This window comes from Micrasema longulum, unplaced genomic scaffold (assembly GCF_059751315.1).
Source record: "Micrasema longulum isolate JH-2025_06_02 unplaced genomic scaffold, ASM5975131v1 h1tg001956l, whole genome shotgun sequence".
NCBI classification, from domain to species: domain Eukaryota; kingdom Metazoa; phylum Arthropoda; class Insecta; order Trichoptera; family Brachycentridae; genus Micrasema; species Micrasema longulum.
Genome location: NW_028279130.1, coordinates 156480 through 179454, shown reverse-complemented (window position 1 = coordinate 179454; position 22975 = coordinate 156480). Strand labels below are relative to the sequence as shown.

The window sequence follows — 22975 nt, the reverse complement described above, 5'->3', positions numbered from 1 at the left end:
TCACAAGCTCTTCTAAATCAACCAATAAAAGAGTATTGTGATAGATTTCTCATTCCCGGGAAGTCAGCCCGCCAATCAAGACAATTCATCGAAGAGAACAAGTGGTGTCACGTGCGGAGTAATAATAAAATTGCAAAAAATAGTAGCCATGTGAAATACGATACAAAAAATATTTTTGCTTAGTTTGATAGTCTATTGATTTTTTCATTATACTCGTACAAGTGAAGATTCTCAAGATTACACACTCAAATGATCTAGAGCATTTAACATAAATTAAAAGTATTTGAATTTATTTCAACAGAGAGGGAAAACGTTTTCGAGGAGAAATTTGGAAGTCTAGGCATTTACAGGGCTTATAACCTGTCATTGGCTGGTTTAAGTGGCCACTTTACACACTGTGTAACATTCACCATTCTGCCCATGTTTGAACATCCACATTTCCTCAACTCTTCCATCTGTTGACTTTTGTGAAGTGAAAGAGCTGAAACCTTTATCACGTGGGTGAGATGTTGAAATAAATTTAAATATGAACAACTCCCTAGGGAGGAAATCCAGCCAGTCTGCAAGCATTTGGACATAATCAAACATTGTTAAAAGTATTTGTATTCTCAAAAGTCAATAAGCAAGGTAAGGTGGTGCAATTATAAACAGTGGCAGGTGTTAGCAGAATGCACTTTTAAATTGTTACATATTGCATTAGTTCCTATTATAGTGAATTAGATATTCACGAAGCAGGTTTTAGAAAACAATTTATTCTAACATGGAATTAAAAAAACATATACAGAAAAAAAACTTGTTTGATTGGGTACATTTATTGGATCCAACAAATGGCAACGATTTTAAATAAAACTGCAGAGTAACGGTAAATATTAATTAAAGATTTTGTATCACCTGCATCCATTTTTTTAAATCATTAAAATGTTTTATTCATAATATTTATTGACATCCTGTCGCAGGAAGCTGATCATTTTAATTGCCAAGAAAATTGTCGTATTTTTAAATAATCATTTTTAATTATGTTTTGTATTGTATTTTTTTATTATTTTCGGTATTTTTTATCTTTTTATTTACTACCACATAGAGTATTGCATATTACACACACTGACTTTTTTAATAATATAAGGAGCATTTTACAACAGAGATGAAGAACATTTAAGAGAATATAATATAGAAGTCTAGGCATCTACACGGATGTCAATGGCTGGTTTAAGTGGCCACTTTACACACTGTGTAACATTCACCATTCTGCCCATATTTTAACATCTATATTCCTTCAATCCTTTCATTTGTTGATGTTTGTGAAGTTAAAGAGCTGAAACCTTTATTTATGCGGGTGAGATTCATCTAATTGAATTATTTCACCAACATACTAGGCAACGCCTGAAAATGTTATTTTTTCAATTTTTTTCTTCTTTTAAATGTTTTTCATCTCTGTTGTAATATGAAAATGCTAACGGCTCTCCAGGGAGTTGAATCCAGTCCTTGTCTACAAAAATTTGGACAAACTCAAAATATTGTTAATATAAGGAACTTGAAATATTATAAATTTAAATATTGGCATAAAGTCAATGATCCATAGTGTGCAAGGAAATCGATGAAATAGACATCAAAAATTTAAACAACACATTTTTGTGATTTTTTTTGTTAAATTAATATCTAAGTAGGCACATTACTAATTTTATGAGATCACGTTCCTACATTTATTTCAGGACTCTCATGCCGTGTAGTCATTTTGTAGGAAACATAAATAAATTAGTGTTCACATGTAGTTAGAATCCACAATGAGAGACTTATATAACACGGAAACATTCATTTCGTGATTTGAATAATCTTAAATATATTATAGTAATTTAACGGTAATGATGAAACACTAAAATAAAATCAGAAAATTCTAAAACCGCCCATACGGAGCTGGGTAGAAGTAAAATGGATTGTATCATTCGCCCAAACCAATATTAAATCAACTGCTCCACAAGTGTATAGCTTATGTTAGAATTTTGTTATTTTCATAGTGCGTTTTGTAAAACAAATAATATATGTAGATGTACATATATACTTAGTTTTTAAAACTGTCTGTATATATTTTGTTAATTATTTCTGTTTATTAAATTAGTCTTCTTTGTTTATTTTCAATTGTAAAAACATTAAAAAAAAGTATATTGTTAAATGTTCTCGGCACGGGTAACTCCAGTGAAGTCACATTTTTAAAATTAATGATTATAGTAAGTAAGTGTAAAATATGAATAAATAAATAAATGAATAAATAAATAAACGTATATTATTGTATGAAACACGTTCTTTCCAGAAAAGAAAAAAAATAATCAAAAGTTCTTATCTTTTTTTTTATAATAAAAAAGGTAAGTACTTGAGTTCTGATTATTAACTCAAATATTCTATTATATTTTTAGACCATTTCCTAAAAGTCGTAAATAACTTGTGCTGAAAAAATGGAAATTTAGCTGTGGTAGAGTGGGATTTGAGCCTCGGACCTTTGATATGTGAGTCTATAATACTATCACGGGACCACAACCCGGCTTAAAGTTAGGCATTAGATCAAATAAAAATGAAAACAAAGTAACTTCTTTTGCTAAAAAAATAATAATCCTTACTGAAAACTTAGGTCTTTTGTCGAAAACAGTTAGAATTTTCCAATCATATTTAACTACATGTATACCTACCCAATTTTCTGTAGTATTTTATCTTTATTTATTTGCATCTATAAAGCATAATGTAATTTGATAACTAAAAACAATGTTTATTAGATACATGTTTATTTGGACCTACACAATGACTTGCTATACCATGAGACGCTTGAATTTAAAAAAAATCACCTGTCATGTAAAAGCTCTCTGAGCGTATATAATAAATATATAAAAATTAATGCGAAATACCAAAATTTTTCTTGTTAAATGGAAATACCTCTGGATATTGATTTATTTGCTTGTTTAAAAAATGTTTCATTAGTTTGTACTGTAAAACCATGTATGATAGGTGCACAAAAGTAGAGATCCGTGCATTATGTAAGGCTGAAACAAGCGTTATTGACAAAATCAAGAAATGAGTTCAGCCTTAGTTTGGAAATGTAGGAATGATTAGAATGTTGATGGGCGCAAAAAACGAAGAAGTCCGAAAAAGATATATGAAGACCAAATTCAACAAATACTTGAAGATGGACTTGTCGAATCGGCGTCCACGAGAAGATGTAAAGGAAGCAAAGTCTGTATGCAAAGACATAATGATATAGCGTTCTATTAATTCTACCTACCCCGACAGAAAAACTGCATAAAAATTTGTTTGACATTGTGAAATAAATTATCATATCGGTGACCAATGCAGTGACCAATGTTAAAAAACATGTTAAAAAATAATGTGTTTTCACAATTACTTACGTTTGTGCATAATTTACTTAAAATAAAAACCTACAAGGACGAGCCGAAGCTAAAATTAAAGTGATGAAAATATTTATGCAAAAGGGATATTAAAATATAATTTTATTTCCAAATTTTCACTTCAACACGTAAAATTAATATGGGTACTCAAATGTTTATAAAAAGAAAATGTCTCTTATTGAGTATCTCTGAATGTGTTCAGTGTAGTCTGTCAAAAGAGAATACAAAAGAGGGCGCTGGTATTTTTATTAAAAATTTTCTTATAAGTAGTAGTGTAGTGGTTACACACATAAATATAGACATTTACCCAAGCGTCAACCACAACCATAAAACAAGATACTCTAATAGGGATCTGATACTAAGTGAAGGGGTCAACACTGTTCTGGCATCGAGACAACACTATTACGTAGGCAAAAATGTCCATAACCTTTTTCCAGAATCGTGGAAAGACGGGAGTGTTGTCAAGTTACGGAAGGTGTTGACCTCGCTCTTTCATGACATTGGTCGTAGGGAGTCAGAAAAGTTGATGCATGCCACAGATTGGAGATTCTTATTGGATGTCGAAAATAACATATAAAAAATTAGGAATAATTAAAAAATGTATATTTATAGATGACAATCATGAAGTTTCGCATAAATAAATTGTTTATGTTTTAATGAATGTATGTATGTTTATGGGTGTATGTACGTGTGTGTGTATGTATATGTGTATATATGTGTATATGTATATATATATATGTGTGTATATATGTGTATGTCTGCAGTTATATGTATCAAAATGTGTATACGAATAAGTTTATATCTTGTTTGTCTGTGCTCTATATTAATTTGTTAACTATCATAATTTATTAAAATATAATTGCCTAGCTTGGAACGGGGTATGTACCCTTGTTAGCTGGGCAAAGTGAACATGAAATTGTATTTTGATAAAGAGTGTGAATAAATAAATAAAAAAAATTAGAAAGTAGGTACCTAATGAAAAAAACCTTAATGACCTTGTCATAACACATCACAAAACATGCAATATATGCCTTCACACAGTCGTTTTCCGAAAATGATCGGGTCAGCCAATCCATTTAAATTTAGTGATGTTACACATAAGTTGCTTAATTTTAGTATTCTTAAATACATTATTACTATAGTTTCCTTATTTGAACCCAATAGGGTAGAAATCGTTACTGATTCAAAAAAATATACATTAATGCAAGATGAACAGTCTTATGTTTCACGTCCCAGTCCGGGGAATTGTATAATTCTTTACGTGAAAATCACATCACATTACGTGAAAATCACGGTCACCGTGGTGTAGTGTGGTCAAAACGCTTGACTCATGTACGGGCTCCGGGTTCGATTTCCGGTTAGAACATAAAAAATATTTGTAATTTTTCTCGAGCCTGAGTGTTCTGTGATGTAATTCACCACTGTAATTGGGCTTTCTGACCTGTTGTGGTGCAAAAAAGACGTATATATATTTATTAAATACAAATTCAAATTCGATATTTTCGGGAATCGAATGCGGGACCTCAATAATAATAAGCTAACGCACTAATACGTACACCACGAAGCTGACGAATCACCACGTAATTTTATATTTCAGGACTTTTACCTGAGAGTAGCCATCGAATCGAAAACATTTTCCCAGGATCAAAGTATAATAAAGCCTCGCTAATCCAGACCCCCGATTATCCGGTGATCGTAGTAATCCGAACAAATGGAGCGGAGACGTTCGCGAGGGAGGTGGGAGGCATTTTACCTGCGTCGAGCGCCGCGCTAAACAGTCTGTTATAAACCACCGAGACAACTACTTAAATTGACGTTTTTTTAGCTTCGTTTCGATAGCGCAGCCTTCCTACACGTTTATTATTCACTATTTTTAATATTGTCGACGTTGCTTCTATGATTAGTTATTACCATTAAAGTAGGTACTGCAGACCACAATCCGGACACCTCGGTAATCCACAAAGGTCCTGTTTTCTGCCTGTCACAGGAGTCATTTTTAAATATTTTTATTTTAAACTGTTTTTTACATTGAAAATGTATACAATGTAAAACAACAGAACAAGAAAAAAATTATTTGGCTTTGCAAATATAAGGATCGGCTGTTGTTCCGATTTCAAATATTTTTCACTCTTTTTTGACAGACTCCACACGCTGAAAGACATGGCGGCAATTTTCCTAACTTAGCCACCATTTTCTGGAAATAATGTTGTTTCTTGATTTTCCGAATGTCCGTAGCACTAAACAGCTCATTTTTCAACGTCAAATAAATTCACAAGCGTCACATAACTTTGTTGATGAGGAAAACATTTATTGTAATTTGGGTAGACATTAATATTCTTGTTTAAAACTTTAATACCCATGTTGAGTAATGAATACTCAGTTTAGCGTTTTATGTAGTGGTCGACGGCTTTATGGTTATTCAGAAATTATTTGATTGGGTACATACGTAGGACGTTAGCGTAAAAAGTAATTTATAAAACCACGTCATAATAAAACTGTTTACTTTTCGAAGGTATCCGACCCAAATAACAAACGAAACATGTTTCAATTTTTCTAAAGAAAAAAAAACTTATAAATTAGTAAATTCAGTCTTCATTTCTGCGCAAAGCGTTATTCTTTTTTTTTTAGGATTAAAAAAAATTATATACATACTATTTTTATTTTACGATACATATGTATTACAAATACAAGATACACTATTACCCAAACATAATGTTAGTTTATATATATTGTTTTTTTATGGTATTCTGTTTTGAAAAATCTATCGCACGGGCCTTACTTGGCCCTAAATTTATCTTTTTATTTTATTTTCTATTGAATATGTTTCGTTAATTAAATTATATAAATAAAACGTTTTTTTAATTGGTTGGTCGGAAGAAATTGCCATTTGGTAAGAAACCCGTCAGTTACCATAGAAAGTTAAATATATAAATCGGCACTGGGCCTTATTTGACTAGTATTTTTGAGAAAATATAAAAACTTGAGTTTTAATTATTTACTCAAATATTAAAATTAGTGTTATTTTTTTTTATATATATATTTATTTTTGTTAATCTTTGCTTTTAATTTTTGTATAAAATTGTAAGATTCAATATGTCCATGTATTTATAATTTTCTCAAACTGAACGGTTTGGGTAGGTAGGAAGAAAATGCCTTAAGGCAATATGCCCGCCCTTATATGTATATTTATTGTATATGTATATAAAGTGTCAAATAAATAAATAAATAAATAAAATTTCCAAACCATGGAAAAATGTAAATCGAGTTGCGGTAGAGTGGAATTCGAACCTCAGACCTTTGGTCCGTGAGCCCACAATACTACTACGGGATCGCAATATGGTTAAATTTTTAATGCTTTTTTTTTAAATGTAAGTATTTTAAAAATCAATAATATATTGAGCATGGCCTAGCAATTAAATATATGATAAATGAACTTTAACCATATGCAGTACTTGTCTTTTCTTGGATTATAGGTTGTTTTTTTCCTTACTTAATTGATTTTTATTTTATTTTTCTTTTTGTTACTATGTATTTTTATTATTGCTGTGTATATGGAATAATTCACCTTATTTACTCATTTGGTACCCAATTAAAACAAGCATTACATTTTGGTGTATCTAAGTGATTCATCATGTTTTTATTTTATACCAAGGCGATTAAGAGATCAAAAATTAATAACGTTATTCTAATCTAGTTGAATGTCACTGAATTTTTTTATCAAACCAAATACTTAGTTTTTAAGGCGGGAATTAAACTAAATGTTATATTTATTATCATGCTGTGCTAAAGCTTTGATTAAATTCCCAAATCAAATTAAAATTCCATCTAGATTTATTAGTTTTCTATTCATGCCCCAAGGTTTTTGTATTTTTTTACTTGACAGTTGTATTTGGCAAAAGTAATGACAAGCCGTTGATGCGATGACAGATACATTATAAGCTGAAAGTGTTACCAGGTAGCGTCAAGGAAGAGAAATTCATCCAATAACGCCCCAAGGTTTTCCGGGAAGTTTACTTATTGATTTATCAATTATTCATTTAAAAAATTAAGGTGTTCGTTCATGTGCAGTGTCCATGGAAGTCGAAATTCAATATACAACTCGGTTAGAAAGATAGTGCTGTGAACTTATGGATCGGAGGTTCGAGGTTCGGACCACCTCCAACAGAACTTGATTTCCATTCATCATATAAATATTTGAATTCATCGTAAGAACGAAGATATTTAAAAAAAATAAAAATAAGATTCATTGTACCTAATTATTAATTTGTGTACGTATCAAGGCATATCTACAAAAAAAAACAATCAAAAGCCATAAAATTAGTGCAGCCATTTAATTGTAAACGTATTTATCGGATTTTAATGGCAATGAAGTAAAAAGTTACTATTGGTTAAATGTTGCTTTTATGTATGTACGTATATATATCACAAAAAATCAGGTGCATTACTAAGCCAATGAAATCATTCAAAAACTACTTCTGATCGATGTAGAAAGTTAGACCACTTTTCAATGACAAATGGTTTCGTGATTATCTATTAAATTATCAAATGTTATCCTAATAAAAACAAGTTTAAGTTACTAATGGTTCCCTGGTAAACCAGTGGATAATAATATTATATGAAACGAAAGCAATGAATCACGATCTAATAATGGGCTAATTAATCCACCTGTGTGGGTTAGGAGAAAAAACAATCAGAAATCATTGAGTAAGCAGCATAGGCGTGGTAAGCACTTTAGGATTATTGGAAATGATTTATTGAATTTGCTTACTCTAGGTGACTTGAGCTAACCTCAAAGTATTTAGTTTTAAAGGCCGCTGCTTTATGCGGTTCACGTGTAAGATTCAAAGCGATTTGTAACAAAAGCTATTTATACATTTGTAATGCGGCTGTCGGCTTACTAAGGTAAAAGGTGTTTTGTGATTAAACCTACGTATACCTATAAATATATGAGTATAAGTAAATTACATTTAACCCTACAACTAAATAAACAGTATCTCAAATCTATTTTTAAATTAATTCAAAGCCAAGAGGACTTATTTTAACTTATTACAAAACTGAACATCAAAATAAAGAACCCGCACAAATCAAAATAAATTATTATAGGTAACTGACTCTAAATTATTTTTTATCTTAAAACATATTTTAGAGTGCATTTTCGAAGTGGTACTGGTTAAATATGCTGTGCTTTTGTTGATGTTAAGTCAATTGTTTAATATTAGATATTTTTTTAAACAGAGGTGAAGTTTACATATTTTACAACACAGATGAAGAAAATTTTAGAGAATGGAATGTAGAAGTCTAGGTATCCATAGGGCTTATTTTTTTGTTTTGTATTTGAATACGCGAGATAAAATTGTTTTTTACGGCCGCGAGAGCGGTTTAGAATATCACCCTAGAAATTAAATCTATTCTCAAACATGGTAGATAAGCGGAAATATGTTTAATTTATTTCCCTTATCAGGATTTTGACAAGAGAGCAGCTACTCGTATGTGTCAAAAACACTCGACCAGGGTTCATCCATACAGAGACAAAATTTAAAACATTGTGGTTTCAAAACATCATATACATTTGGTATCCGTCCGCCTCGTGATCTTGTAGAAATTGAGTTTTTCTACTATTATCTCAGAGTAATAATGTGCTATAGCTGTAGAGACGCTATTTCGCTCTTTTCCAAAGAACAAAAGCGTTGAAATTTTTTGTTTGATTTTTGGTTTAACAACAGACTTGTAACGAACGATTTCGTCGCTGCGCTTGCGATTCTCGACCGAAGTACCTACAGCCCATTGTTTTTATTTATTTTTTATTAATTTATATACTATACGATACAAGTGCCTTTTACACTATAACATTATAATGAGTTAAGTTGTACAAAAATAAAATACAACATACATGTCAGCATACAAAAGATATATAAAAAATGCATATTATGAGCATAAAATTAGTTAACAGTAGATCATTAGCATATGTAGCTTTTGCAAATTAATCCTTAATTGTTACTATAGAACGTCATAAAATATTTATAAAGAGATAATTTGAATTCGCTATGAAGGTGTATATGAGGTACATTTATTTCCTTGTTTGTGTATACGCGGTATAAGTAAGTGACAAAGATAGTTGGTTTGAGAAATATTTGGTCCAAATTGAATTTTGCCCAAATTGTATTTTGTCTGTTTGCTGTAATCTAAAGCTGATTTCGTGATCGATAATCTTAGAATGATTTCTGTCCGTATGGGCGGCGCTAAAGCGATAATACTCTGAGTACGAGACAAGAGATCTTCTTACCATTCGGTCACATTATTTTTTACTTTTCATTCGTTTAAAATTCTAATAAAGTGGCTAATAAAATCATGATTATCATCAGTGAAATTTCACATTTTACTAATAGCCTATACGCGCGAATAATAATGATAATGATATTATTGCATGTCAATGGAAGGAAAGTTGTATGACATAAAGTCGTTATTTTGCCTTGGATTATCTGCGAAATGAATTTATTTTATGATCTTTCAACGCAATTCAACTTTCTAAAAGTTTTATAGTGATTCCAAAAGGACGAGCAAAATAAAAAAACATGTTTTGCTTTGATAACTTGCACTTTAATGTATGCAAATAGAACATTTCTTTATATTCCTTACTTGAATTACTATAATGTATATGTATATTTAATTATGATGTATATTCATTTTGATTTTGATAATGAATGTAACACTTGTCGTTGTGTTGATATGAAATATTACTTAAAAGGGTTTTTTCACACTAGAATATTTCATAGTGAGATTAGCATGTTAGTGTTATTAATGGCCTGACGAAGAGACAGATACGCCTCGTAACCGATAAACAAAAAAAATCGATAATTGGTTTTATTAAATGTTAACTAACATTTATTGAAATGATTGGCTTTAAAATATAAAATGTAACTTTGGCTAATGATGTAATTTACGTATAAAATTGTAAAGCGCCCTTCTGGTGATTTTCCACAAAAATGACGCTATGTTAATCAGCAAAATATTGTTAGAATTATTAAAAAAGAATTCTTTAAATATAAATAGGAGAAGCAAATCTTTTTATTTAATTCAATTTAATTTAAAAAATATCGATGTTTAGAACCTAAAACAATAACGGCTATGTCTTGTGTTTATCTACCGAATTTAAATTTGATAAACCAAACAAATTTATTTGTTGAAAAATTTTATACAAATACCGTGTTTTGTAGTTAAGTTGTTTTTTTACTAAAACATTTTTTTTATTGCTACTAAGTTTTTGATGGGTAATTATTACTTTCATTAATATAATGAATGTGTAAGTAGTAAGTACAAAAATAAGATAAAAGTTCTATCAGGTACTACGTTTAGGTGTCTTGATGGCTTGCATGATAATAATATTATACTCTTTCACACAATTTTTCATTACTGTACTATATTTTTTTTTTAAACAATTAATTTAAATGTCCTCCTTACTAGGTAAACCTCTACTGCACAGTGTTCAAAATTCTATTTTACATGTCATTCAAACTATTTTTTTCCAGTTATTCTATTTAACCTAGCTTGTATTTGAGTCCAGTTTGTTGTCGATTTGTTGATTGCTTTTACTTGAATTGTTTTAGTAAACAACATTTTAATAAATAAAATTAATGTTTTAACATGGAAACTTTTAAGATAATAAATTTGAAAACGTTGAAAAATTAGGTACCAGGATCACTATGTATTTTTTAAGATTATTTTTAAATTTTGTATTTCAAGACAATATAACAGGGAGGCAGAAATAACAGGGGCCTTTAAATGGGTACAATTTATCATCGTACCAACACAAATCCGTAGGTACTCAATAGAAAGTAACTTAATGTTACCTTTGCAGGTGTCACGTCGTGGCGCCTTACACCTCTTAGTATACATTCGATTTCACTTATTTACTAATTTAGCAGTGTGGCGTATTGCAGCACTTTAAAGTAAACTTTTGATACTGTCGTAAATAAACTGTGATTCTCAGAAAGAGATTAATTTCGACGTTTTTTTTTACTTGCCAGACTTAATTGTTTTAAACATCTAATAAACATCAAACATGATAAAGGTTTCAGCTCTTTTACTTCACAAAAGTCAACAGATGGAAGAGTTGAGGAAATGTGGATGTTCAAACATGGGCAGAATGGTGAATGTTACACAGTGTGTTAAGTGGCCACTTAAACCAGCCAATGACAGGTCATAAGCCCTGTAAACGCCTAGACTTCCATATTCCCTTCTCAAATTTTTTTTCCCTTTCTGTTGAAATAAATTTAAATATGAACAACTTCCCAGGGAGGAAATCCAGCCAGTCTGCAAGCATTTGGACATAATCAAACATTTTTAAATTGATTATGTTTTTCATGATTATTTTAGTTGTTTACTGTTTATTATGTTAATGATAATTAGGTTCATTGGATTAATTACATTTTTTTTTATTGTTATTATTATGGTAACTTTGTTAAATAGCTAATCTTAGGCATGTTTCACATTTTGAACAATGTTTCCCTCGGCACGGGACACCCCAGTGAGGGAACATTATTCTGTATGAAAAAAAAATACAAGCAATGTAAAAGTATAAATAAATAAATAGGAGAACACAATATATTATTTCACAAATCTGTATCGCGGGTGGGTAAATCAATATTTTAATGAAAGTTATCTTTCCCGTAGAAAATAAGTTTAATGATTCTTACACGATATTATAACAATAGCAATATTAAAAAAAAAGAAAATCAATGAGGTCTACGATCATGCGCTCTTGAGGCCTTTTCGGGATTGATTGCAGGTACTGCAAAACTGGCGCTATATACGTTACCCATAATAATACATACGAGATAAAAAATCAGTGAAGATTTTGTTATTGTATTGACCAAATATTTATTAATTTATTTACGGATATTGTCCATTTTTACTATGATTTTCTGAAATGAATATTAAAGCAACAAATTTTTACTGGTTCCCCGTAGGGGTAAACAGAGATGATAGAACGGCATATCACTATGTCTTTAAATATAGTTCCTGCTTCCTCTACATTTATATATTTTCTGACAGATTATTCTGACTTTTGACATTTTCATCTTTACGTATTTGTTGGATTTGGTCAAGTCATGTCTTTTTCAGTTTTTCTCGTTTTATGCATCCATCAACATTTTTAGACATTCTCTCGCCGTCCATTCGCTCTACATATGTAAACCAACGCAGAACGCCTTTCTAGATTTTGTTGATACTGCTTATCTCAGCCTTACATAATGTACGGATCTCGACTTTTATGCACCCATCGTACATACTTTCACCACATGTTTGCCCGAGAGATCGCATTTCAAGAACATTCAATCTATTTTTATTTTTCCAATTCCATACTTCGCTTCCATGCATGAATTTCGGCACCAGGACTTTATTGTGAACGGCTAATATGGCCGAAAGCGATAAATATTTATCTGCCAAGGTTGATTTTAGTGCACCATTCACCTTGTTTCCGGCACTCACCTTCCTTTTATTATCTGTTTTAGTATTTTCATCCCTAGTAAACATACTTCCCAAATCCAAAAAATCCTGTACCTGTTTCAGAATACCCCACTTCTAGTGATCTCACATTTAGTCATACTTTCATTTCAAGTAGGTACCTTACCAAAGTCTAAAATAAAAAATAAATATATAAATCATCATTTTATTGTTAATAAGCTTCGATAAAAATATAAATAAGAGTCAAAGGTTTTTAAATACGGATGGTAATTTAATACTCGTAAATAAAAAATGCATTATCATGTTTGAGTAATGAGATATTTATTATTATAACCTTATATTATTTTATGCTCATATTTGTAATTAAAAATGGCATTTCATTTTAAGAGCACGATCATTGCTCAAGTTTTCAAATAATAAGTACCTACTTACATAGTTGCCTAAGTAATATGCAGGTACTTAACAATATTAATGATAGTTGTTAATGTGCGAAACTCATTTACAGAGAATGGATTTTAATTACCTTAAAAACTTAGTTATGAAATGAAAAGTTGTACCTAATTAATATTCTCCCACGGCACGCAAATATACCAAAATTGCACCAAATACCTGCACATAATATATATTTAAAAATATTTTGAAATTGCCCAAATTTTGTTGGGAGTTATTCATCGTCATCATTTCCTTTCCATACCTAATGGTGCATAGGGCACTGGATTAGTACACCGATCGCAAAATATCTCGATCAATTTTGTTACATGAAGATATTAGCAAAACGCACTTTTGTTCTTTCCACTTTTATACTAATATGTAATAATGATATTTTTGGTATTTTTCTTTTTCTTCTAAAAAGCATTTATATATTTTTTTGCTACTTCTGTGTAAAATACATGTTTGTCTTTATTTGTATACATGTATGTAAAAACGTGTAAAAGCCTACAAGGCGTTTAAATAAATAAACAAAAATAAAATAAAAATATTAGATGATCAGTCTTACGTTTCAGGTAAGAGTCCAGGGACTATGAAATATTCTTGTGCGAAAACTCCCTTTATAATAAATATTTCACATCAACCGTGTCGAGAATCGAACCCGAGACCTTTTGCATGGCAGGCAAACGCTCTGACCATTACACCTTGAGACCGACGAAGAGTTATTTAGTTATTATTAAGTGGGAGTTATTAAATTAAAAATATTAGAGCAGAGATGGAGAACATTTTAGAGGAGGAATTATGGAAGTCTGGGCAATACCAGCGGGCGCCACATTACACACCGTGTAACACTCACCAATCTGCCTATTTTTGAACACACATTTTTCTTTCATTCTTGAATATGTAGATTTTTATGGTTTTAAAGAGATGAATGTCGAGGAATTGAATGTGATGGTTTTTGAACGAAATGAACGTGTGACTTTATATGAAATCACTGAGAATGGGGTGATACTAAAAAACATATAGGCATTTGTGTATCTGGGAAGTATGTTTACTGGGAATGGAATGACTAAAAGAAATATTGAATGGAAGGTCAGTGCCAGGAACAGAGTGAATGGTGTACTTAAATCAACCTTGGGAAATAAATGTTAGTCGCAAGAGGTAAAATTAGCAGTTCACAATGGAGTCCTGGTCTCGACCCTGATGTATATATTGGAAGTATGGACTTGTAAAAACGGAGATGAAAGTAGGCTGAACGCTGTCAAAATGCGATCTCTCAGGCGAATGCGTGGTAAAACTATGTACGATAGATGCACAAATGTTAAGATCCGTACTTCACGTAAAGCTGATATAAGCACTATCCACAAAATCAAGAAAGGAGATCTGCGTTAGTTTGGACATGTAGAGCGAATGGACAGCGAAAGAACGGCTTAAAATATTTACAATGCGAATGTTGATGGATGCTGAAATAGAGTAAGACCGAGAATGATATGGCATGATCAAATTCAACAAATACTGGAAGATGGACATGCTAAAAGTCGAAATAATCAGCGCGCGTGCATGAGAAGATGTATGAATGTAGTTGAAGCGAGATCTGTATGCAAAGATAGAGCGATGCGTTCTATTCTCTGACTACCCTTACGGTAAAACGGCTTGATGGCTTGTTTGTTTTTTTTAAAGAGGGGAAACTTGTACAGATAATGCTGAGATTCATCTGATTAGTAGATCATCACGTTATTTAAAAGAGCAAGAACCTTTATTAATATAATAGGTATCTGAGATTCTTGTGTTTTGGAGAAACCGTCCGAAATTTCAGTTTCCGCTAAAAATCTTGTTTTGGTCGGTCACTAGTTTTTCGTAGATATTTTTTTTATCTCCATAGTTAATTTTTTTATCTCCAATTTGATCATGCCATTTATCTCCATAGTTAATGATATTATTGATATTTTTATGAAAGTCATTACACGTTAGATGCTGAATAAATGGTTCTATAAAATACATGAACAATTGATTAATACACACCATTTGATATTTCGAACTAATTCACGTACTCAGTAAAACTTGAAAACGCATTCGATCTACCCATCTTTATATTGATAGATATTAAGTTCTATTAAGTTGGGCCAACGTGAAAAACTGTTCTAATAATTTATTTTTTTTGCTAATTTTATAAAGGTGCCCCGATCGACATTGGCATACACCGTTTAATTAAGTTAATAAAAATGTACGTAGACACGCATAAAAATATTGTACAAATTACATACCTATCTAACTTGAAAACAAGATAATTATGTACAATATGTTTGTGTACTTACTAAATTTATAAAACATTTGAGGCAGGATATCAACGCGTGGTCGTTCATAAAACTTTTCATGGATGTGAATTCGGGGATTAAGGGTCATAAGGGCGAAACTACAAAAACACAGTTTTGAGATAAATGATAAAACAGTTTTCAAAAAATAATAGTCTTTTAAGGGTAACAAATAAAGAAAATAAAAAATACAGTTAATAGAGCATAAAATGTTTTAGAGACAAAAATATGAAACTACGCTTTCGTCTATATGACCCTAACTTGCGCTTACATTAGTAAATTAACAAAATGATGTAAAAGGTGTTTTATTCTTCTGACTTTAAACAAAATGCTTCATTTGTAGTTTCACACAAATATATCTAGGTAACTACTTATCGGATGAGTTTCATCTTTTTGTCACTAACAGGATATTTTGTTTGGATATCAGATTAGTACTTAACACAAAACAGCATTTTTTGTAGTTTCGCCCTTATGACCCGAAGCCCCCGAATTATGGTGATAATTTCAAATCTAGTGCTAAATTTAAACACTTGAAGTTAGTTTGAGAAAATCTGTTTGAATGCCTTATTAAATATATAAAAAGTAAATTTCATATCTATTTCTTCATTCTTGTCGTTTAGGTCTGTTGATCAGTTTTGGCAAAAAGCTGCTATTCGTGACGTGACGTTGGGACTGTCTCTTCATCTTTTAGGCGGTCTACCAAAAAGACGATGTCCAGATAGGATTTCATTAGCTGTAATGTAATGAATTTTGAAGATAACCATTTCTTTAAAATGGTCTCTCAAAAATCTTATTTTAGTGAAATATCTTTGTTATTCAATATTGTTACTGGTTATACAATTTATTTGTCGATTTTTATTTCACTCGTCTTTTGTTTGTAGAGTAAAAATAAACATTTAAACTTCTTTTTTCACGGCTTCGAAATAACATGAAACGAAAATGTAAAAAACCAAAAACCGAAAAAAAAGTGTATTCAAAAAATTCAAAAGTTTACTTATCAATGCGTAATAGTAGAGATGTACCAAACGTGGAATAATAAATGGAAAATAAATTATTATTTATTTTAATCAAATTGTATATATGCAAGGTACCCTAAATTTAAATTATTGAAAACATAGTCATGTAACGTAAAGTGCCATCGAAATAAAAAAATCATAAGCTGTAGATTAAAAAGGCATCTATTTAAATCTGCCTTTTAAAGAATATTTAAAAAAAATCTTAATAAAATAAATAATTATAGTAAGGAATGCACTGAACAGTTTTGAAGCTATAAAAATGTGTTGATCTGGTTTTGAAATATCAGCCTTACAAAAATAACGCCCAGATCTTTACCATTTGCACACTCACACGGTCTCACTTACACACCCACACGCATATTATGTAAGTATACCAATATATTTATATTTTTTTCCATATTGACATTAAATATAATAATATGGTACCAACAGTTGTTATAGAAAACAATGATAAAATACTAGTATGATATTCAGTAAATTTCCAACACGTGTTGGTATTATATTACATATTATTATTATATTACATATTTATAAACACGCATTTATCTTGACCTTTGTATTCCTCACAATTATTTCCTTGAAGGTTGTTTCAAAACATTGTTTTTAATTTTTCTAAGGTCATTAATTTTTCAACATAACTATAAATACAGCAATTCTAAGCTCGCTGTTTTCACGAATACGTTATTAATGTTCACTTATTAAAATTCAATATATTTAGGTGTTGAAATTGTAAGCGAACATGTGTGATTTTAATAGGCAATAAGCAATGAAAATAATCATGTTTATTGCGTACCCAAGAATGAATCATTTGCCTTATAACGCTTGCTAATAAAAAAATATTTCGTCATGTGTCCGGGCGGATAAAGAAAACATTTTTTTGTGAAATAAAACCAGAAACCTAAACGAGTGTTTTTCACTCGAATAATGAAACACTTACTAGGTAGGGGAGCACGGGTAGAAGTGAGCCACGGGGAGGAGTGAATCATTTACCATATTACTGTGAAATACGATTCAAAACATGTTCAAACTTGACCAACGTGTCGCATACTCGTGCTTGTCCTGCACATCCAGTTGCCGCCTGTATCTCGTCACGGGTTCACGTGCTGACAAGGTCACTCACGCTTTTCGACGCTAAAGTTAAATTTACGTAGGTACTTTTTATGAAGCATTTGATACCTTGCTGATTAGTTCTAAACAACGAAAAGTGACTCAAAAGTAAGTATTAAATTATATAATACCTAGAGCTGTGTGCTTGTGGTGCATATTATACATATAATTTATTTTTTTTGAAATTATTTAACTTATTTTGGGTACTTGAGAAGAACTGAACCAACTTCGATTGAGGAGAATAGAACCATGGTTCATTCCTACAAGTGATGAACCATTTTACAAAATGCACTTCCAGCAGCAAAGAAAACCCATCATTACTGATATATGATAATTACGACGCGAACTTGTCCATAGCAGTAATCAATGAGGTAAAGAACATGGAGTAACTATTCTGACTTTACCATCTCACTCAACTAATAAATAGCAACCACTAGATGTGGGTGTTTTGGAACCTTTTAAACTGCATAAAATGCAGCTATAGATGCATGAATACTTTATAATTCTGGCAAAACGTTTCAAATTTACAATGTGACATCAAATGTTAGAATTACTTAAGAAAAAGCCATGACTCTGGGTAATATAATAGCTGCATTAAAAAAACAGTAATATTTCCATTCGACTGAAATGTGCTCACAAAAGTATATTTTTTGTGCAGCTTTGTTACAGACAGAGCTATGGATATAGAAGAGTCCAACTCTTCCACAACTCATCACATCACCCAAAATGTATCCGAACAACCAGTAAATCTTAACGTTTCTGCGTCTCATATCACCACTTCTAACAATTCAAGTATTGAGGACTTAGACGGTTTGTCTTATCAAGCCATCAAACAAAATGACATTGTTATCATAGCTGATCAGCCGTCAATATTATCTGGTATATTTGTTAGCCCTCAAAATTTTAAAGGCTTTCCTAAGACAGGAAAAAGGAGTGACATAAGAAAGGAAAGGAAAAAAGATCAATCAATGATTGCTACGGATACTCCTGAAAACGAGGAAATTATGAACAGGTCATGTAATGATAAACTGGCTTAAAAACCCAGAAATATACTTCAACACTTGATGATCAGCAAAAATCAATTAGAAGAAAAACCAGTATTGCAGGATTCATCAGATTCAGATGGTGAATTTGAAGACTTAACTATTCAAGAGGAAGATTAACATTATGATTTCAATGGTGATTTTAGTGAAGGGAGCTATGTTTTGGTTAAATTTACTATTGCTAAATAGTTTGATAAATACTATGTTTGGAATGTATTTGGTTTTGATAATGTAAGACAAGGGCTTTCTGTAAAACGGATAATTTTTTTTATGACGCCAGACATTCTTGATATTTTTACTGTAGCTCTAAATGATGTTAGATCGACACTTTTCCAGTCAAGGAATTTAGGCACAACAAAAAAACAACACTGCCATTACGAATTTTCAATTCAATTTGATTGTATTAACGTTCGTTGATTATTTGTCTTTTTTAAGTTACCTTCGTTAATTTTTAATTATATTTAAATACTTATTTCTCTTCATTTTTGCTTTTGATTACATTATTTTTGTACAACTTTTATTGGAATAAACATTAAGGCTAAAAGTTGTTATACTTTTTGCTACTTTTATTTTAATAACAGCACCATCGTGTAAATGGTTCAATCCTACCTACTACTTAGATCAATCCTAATTCGTACAAGGGTAGAAGTGCCAGTAGGTGTCTTGCTGTATTTACTAAAATAATAAAGAACTTAAACATATTATCAAATTTGTTTTATTACCATCACATAAACAATAAACTTAGCTAACATAGGCAGTTAACATTGCTGGTTAATTTTGTTTCCCTTTTCCAGACCAACGGTTTGAAAAAAAAGTAGTTTACTCCTAACGTGCTCCCCTATATGTATATTGTTTATTACTGTGCAAACGGTCTTGTTAAATTGTCATGTAATTAACAACTTGTTAACATGCGTTTAAATAAATAGATAAATAATTATGTTCAGGGCCGTCATAGGCTACGCGGGGGGTGGGGGGGGGGGGGAGTCCTTGGGCAGCACTCAGAGGTTGGGGATTTTAAAAAGCGGTTCTTTTAGAATTTCAGGGTCACCATCAGGCCAGGGCTCTGGTCTCATGCCCCGCGTACCTTTGTAGAAAAGATGGCCCTTTCAATGTAAGTATATGTAGTTCGATTTGCGTGTTAGTATATAAGACGGTTACGTCTCGGAACCGGTAGGCATAGAAAGGTCGGGTAGTGGTCATCTACAAATATTCACTAATATTTATCAAACAAATAATTATTTGCTTTCGGATTCTCTAATTAATAAGTTCTCTATTGTTGTTGTTATATGGAATTGTGCAGCCAAAGGTGTTCGCGATATTAGCGCAGCGTACGGTGAAGATGCCACGAATTAATGACTAATTTAATAAAAAATAATAAAAGATAATAAATTCTTGACTAACTTGTTGTGGCCTCTTGTTCTCTTTTGTCAACTTATTTTAAAACTCAAAATAATTAAAATTTGATGAATAATTTAGTACTTGTCTGCAAACATTTGGACAAACTAAAAATATTGCTAAAATTTAAGTATTCTTAATTTTTAAAAAAGGTAAAAAAAGGGTTGTTAAATAAATTACATATACTAATAGTCAATTAAAATCATTAATAACCTCTGCTATATTTTTCAAACTAAAATGTAAACAAACATTTGTAAAAAAAAGCAATCTTAATCTAACCTTAACCTTTAGACATTATAAGTTAAACAATTTAAAAATGCTACATATATATAATATTATGCAAGAGAGAAAAAAATATGACGGGAAACAAAAAATATATTAAGTTTATGTGTATTCTATTCCAAGATTCAAAATAAAAAGAAAATAAAGTATAAGAAAAATTCTTTGAAATTCTGAATTTTCGATAAGAATTTTTAACACGACATATTATTTTAAGAGCATGATTAATGAGGTGTCATTTATACTTGATAAATTACACGATTTCGGGTATTTTAAATTTCGTGTATTTTTCCATTTGGTTTAAGCAAATATATTCTAGAAAGTATTTATTTTATTTTTATTATCGTACAAGACAGAAATGGTTTTAAAAAAAATATATCTGGTTTTAAATATGAACTTATTTATGTATTAAATTTATGAATAAATAAATACATATACACATTAAACCAAACAGTGTTCTAACACGCAACAAAATATAATAAAAATAATAATCATGAATAGGTGCGGAGGTTTTCACGGTCATTGTTATCAATTTGTTTCTTTTTTGGGTGATACCGTGTCTGTTGGAATTGTTCCGGCGTTTCGGTTACCGTTGCAGGAGCCAACTTCAGGGTAAACTGAGTGTTTTGTAGAAAAAAGTATGTGTTTAAGTACTAGTGATTTGTACCGTGTCGCAGTCGGCAGTAGGCCCATTCCTATTCATTTTTGTAGTATGTAGTGCTGGGAACCATGTTGAGTTAAATTTCAATGCTCCTACAATGGTAGCCGAAACGTCGGAAGTCAGTCCAACAGACACGGTATCACCCAAAAAATAAACAAATTGATAAAAATCATTGTTTGTTAACAAAAATAACAATTTCTTTATCTACTACATACACACTTAGGTAATAAGTTTTCTCTGGATCTTGTCTAGTCTGCCCAACTTGTACAACCTGTTTTAAGGCAGACATTTTTGTGCGAAATAAACAATAACACTACTTAACAAATTACAACAGGGATGGAGAATACCCTAAATAAGGGAATATGGAAGTCCAGACATTTACAGGGCTTATGACTTGTCACTGGCTGGTCTAAGTGGCCACCTTACACACTGTGTAACATTCACTATTCTGCCTATGTTTGAACACCCATATTCCCTAAATTCCTCCATCTGTTGATTCTAGTGAAGCTAAAGGGCTGAAACCCTCATCGCTGTGAAGAGATTTAACCGACTGAATCATTTCACATACCAGGCAATGCCTGAAAACAATTATTTAAATTTTCAAACTTTTTTTTGGACCAGTTGGTTTTATTGCAATATTAATTTGTTAATCTTGATGACTCCCGAGGGGGTGAAATCCAGTCTTTTGTCTACAAACATTTGTAACACTACTACCTATAAGTTAGTTTGTTGTTCAGTTGTACAATATAATTTATAAGATTTATTATTTAAGAAAGTAAATTTTCCGATTTTTCTCTACCTAAACCCAGTAACCAATAAACGAATTATTTATGGAAAAAAGTACGATCGTAAAATAGTTGAAAACAGTTATGCATGTTAAGCATTTAAATTCATCTTCATTTTAATGTCCGTATTCATTAGTGCATAGGGCACTGTATTTGTGTTTCAATGATTTATTGTCAGTCCTTAGCTTTAGGTGCCAGTCCAGGACAATGAAATATTAAAATGTCGAACTCCTATAAATACCAATATTTCTCCTTCATTCGGCAAGGAATTGAACCCTGAGCCTCAAGTATGGTAAACGGTAGACGAATGCACTAACGATTATCTACACTAGAAGACGGATTTACTTTTACTCGATTTCATCGTTCAGGATTTTTAGAACTGAATGTAGCCATTTAGTCAGAAACACTCACTAAAGATTCTGGGGCCTTATGCTGGACTCATTCGTCTTTAGAATCGTATGCGATATCCGTAATTCGACGAGTGACAGCATTATTGAACCACTCATACGAATGCAGTCGATCGAAAACCAATCGACTTTATCTCGAGTGCCCCAAAGCACTCGACATTGACAATCGAATGCGACATCGTTATTTCAGATGTCAAACTTCTTTCTTGTAAAACGCTCGGCATTCACGTTACAATGACGAGTGGGTATTTTTGTTGTATTTTAACTTAAAATTTAACACTGATCAATGTTTTGATGATAATTTTTCAACAAATGTGCATTAAATATAACTGTACTTATTTTTAATCCATTATCAAATGAAGTTTCACTAGAAACATGATTTCAAAATTATTTTATCGCTTATCAATATCAAAATACGTATTTGAGAAATGTATTATCCAATATGTTTTTAAAATCCATGAAATAAATTCAAAATATTTCTAATATAATGTAGATGTGTGTTATGTCAAAGGCAAATAATAATTATCAATGTTGCAGTGTACACATAAAATATTCAACGGAAGAAGTCTGACAACAAACAATAAAGGTTTACGTGTGACAGGAGAGCCATAGATAAATACGGATTTGTTAGTGTTGCCACTTTCTCATTTGTCTTTGTAATTAAATTGTCGGAGGGTTTTCAAGAATAGC

At 31.1% G+C, this 22975-nt stretch overlaps 1 protein-coding gene across 2 annotated transcripts; it reads left to right on the top strand.

Annotated features, from left to right (window-relative positions):
• Positions 1-17683: 17683 nt before the first annotated feature.
• Positions 17684-19421, top strand: LOC148273419 (uncharacterized). 2 transcript variants are annotated; one of them, XM_088238739.1, is made up of 3 exons: positions 17684-17823; positions 17931-18086; positions 18374-19421. In XM_088238739.1, the coding sequence occupies exons 2-3, from the start codon at positions 18082-18084 to the stop codon at positions 18750-18752; spliced, it is 384 nt and encodes a 127-aa protein (XP_088094865.1). In that variant the 5' UTR covers positions 17684-17823; positions 17931-18081; the 3' UTR covers positions 18753-19421. The 2 variants fall into 2 exon arrangements, with proteins under 2 accessions (XP_088094865.1, XP_088094864.1); XM_088238738.1 differs by having other exon boundaries at positions 17693-17823; positions 17928-18086.
• Positions 19422-22975: the final 3554 nt, after the last annotated feature.